The 2051-nt window shown below is 40.6% G+C and overlaps 1 protein-coding gene across 2 annotated transcripts in view; it reads left to right on the forward strand.

Moving 5' to 3' along the window:
• Nucleotides 1-2051, forward strand: part of LOC101854611 (protocadherin Fat 1) — a gene marked incomplete at its 5' end in the record, with an annotated part of 26567 nt that overhangs the window by 1870 nt on the left and 22646 nt on the right. For both annotated transcript variants that reach the window (XM_013090130.1, XM_005111923.2), the window contains 3 exon segments: nt 417-555; nt 1106-1257; nt 1850-1986. In XM_013090130.1, coding sequence (XP_012945584.1) covers nt 417-555; nt 1106-1257; nt 1850-1986 — 428 coding nt within the window.

A 2051-nucleotide genomic window follows, 5' to 3' on the forward strand; every position in this document is an offset into this window, starting at 1 on the left:
TGTGTGTGTGTGTGTGTGTGATTGTGTGTGTGTGTGTTTGTGTACATGTGGATATGTGTGCGTACATGTGTTTTATATGTTTACGTGTGTCTGTGTGTGTATGTGTGTGTGTGTGTGAGTGTGTTTGCTATGTCTGTATGTGTGTGTGTGTGATTGTGTTTTTGTATGTGTGTGTTTGAGTACGTTTGGGTACGTGTGCGTGCGTGTGTTTTGTTTGTCTTTCTGTGTCTATGTGCGTCTGTGTGTGTGTGTGTGTGTGTGAGAGAGAGAGAGAGAGAGAGAGAGAGAGAGAGAGAGAGAGAGAGAGAGGAGAGAGAGAGAGAGAGTATGTGTGTGGGTGTGTGTGTATGTGTACAAAAAAAGGATTGTTAAAAGTGCCATAAACTACCATACTTTTGTAATCTTTCCCCCCGTAGACCGACTCTGACCGGCTGCTGGTATGGCTGGCAAGGGGAAAGTGGCCACTACCATGACGAGAATGACATTGATTTCTCCACCCAAACTGACATAAAGGGAATCCCCAACCCATGGGTCATCCCTATAAATGCTCTCGAAGTGAGTAACTATTGTGGGGACATAATTATCAGTGTTGCTTTTGATGGGTACTGACAAAAGTACATAAAACATGATGCTGCTGCTTGAAGTAGGAACGACAGCGGTGATGATGGTGATGATGATGATGACGATGATGATGATGATATTTTTTTGTATGTTCCTGATGAAGTTCCTTTACAGGGGCGAAACGTTGAACGTTTATGAAATTTGGAAATTCTACCAGTCTCAACCCTTTTTTATTCCTTGCTGTTTACAATGAAGATGATGATGATGATGATGATGATGATGATGATGATGATGATGATGATGATGATGATGATGATGATGATGATGATGATGATGATAAAGAAAAGAAACATGCCGCTCTGCTGTAGAAGTCGTCTGAACGTCTCTGGGCCTACTGTAAAAAGTTATCGATTGACAATTACTCGTTCATTGTTTTTTGCTTTTTAAATAAGGAATTTGGTTTTTATGTGATTATTAACACCTTGACTAAATCTTTCTGCCATAATGTATGTGATTGACGCTCGCTTTCTACCACAAATCACAGAGGTCCATGTCGCTGTCAGCTAAAGTTGTCGATGATGAGGTGTTCTTTGACGAAGATTTAGAGTTCTGGCATACGACCTTTTCTTTGACCACTTCCAAGTCAGTGAACGAAGCCCCTTGGAAGAGGGTGACGATGACGAAGAATGACCATACGTAAGTGACGTAGTGTGTAGGATTTTTTTTTCATGTTCTTGCGTTCATCTTGTTGTGTTTTTCCTTGTTGTTGTTTTTTATTGCCGTTGTCCATACTGTTGCTGTTGCTGCCTCAGCTGTTAATGTTGCTGTTGCTGTTGCTGTTGTTGTTGCTGTCGCTGCTGTTACAGTTGCTGTTGTTGTTATAGCTCTATAAAAGTTGCATCTTCATTTATGTTTTTCGTTGCTTAAGCTATTGTTTGTTGTAGTTGTTGTTGTTGTTGTTGTTGCTGTTATTTTTCATGTTGTTGTTTATGTTTTTGTTGTTGTTGTTGTTGCCAAAGAAGAACGCCTTCTCCACAGGGTGGAGCTGAGATAGTCTAGTGGGTGTTTGGCGGGTGCTCTGGTTTGATTTGCTCCTTCTTTCTTGTCAAAAATCTATCGTCCTTATCTCCCCTTTTTCTTTTTGTGTTTGTTATTCTCTTGTGACACCTCTAATCTTTGAAACGTATATTATGGCCTTATATGGTGTTGCAAGTGCGGCAAAACACTTACTAAAAACATGATATTGTCTATATAACGAATGTCCTCCTTTGTTTCTCTTTCAAATCAGTTTAAAGTTCAGGGCACGTCAGTACTGCGAGGAGAATTACTATACATCTAGCTGTACTAAATACTGTAAGCCTCGGGATGATTCAGGAGGTCACTACAGATGTGAGGATGGAACGGGGAAACACATATGTCTTCCAGGTACCTAACCTCAGATTGTTGGAAATTACAAGAGAAAGAGAGAGAGAGAGAGAGAGAGAGAGAGA

This window comes from Aplysia californica, unplaced genomic scaffold (genome assembly GCF_000002075.1).
Source record: "Aplysia californica isolate F4 #8 unplaced genomic scaffold, AplCal3.0 scaffold01150, whole genome shotgun sequence".
NCBI lineage: Eukaryota > Metazoa > Mollusca > Gastropoda > Aplysiida > Aplysiidae > Aplysia > Aplysia californica.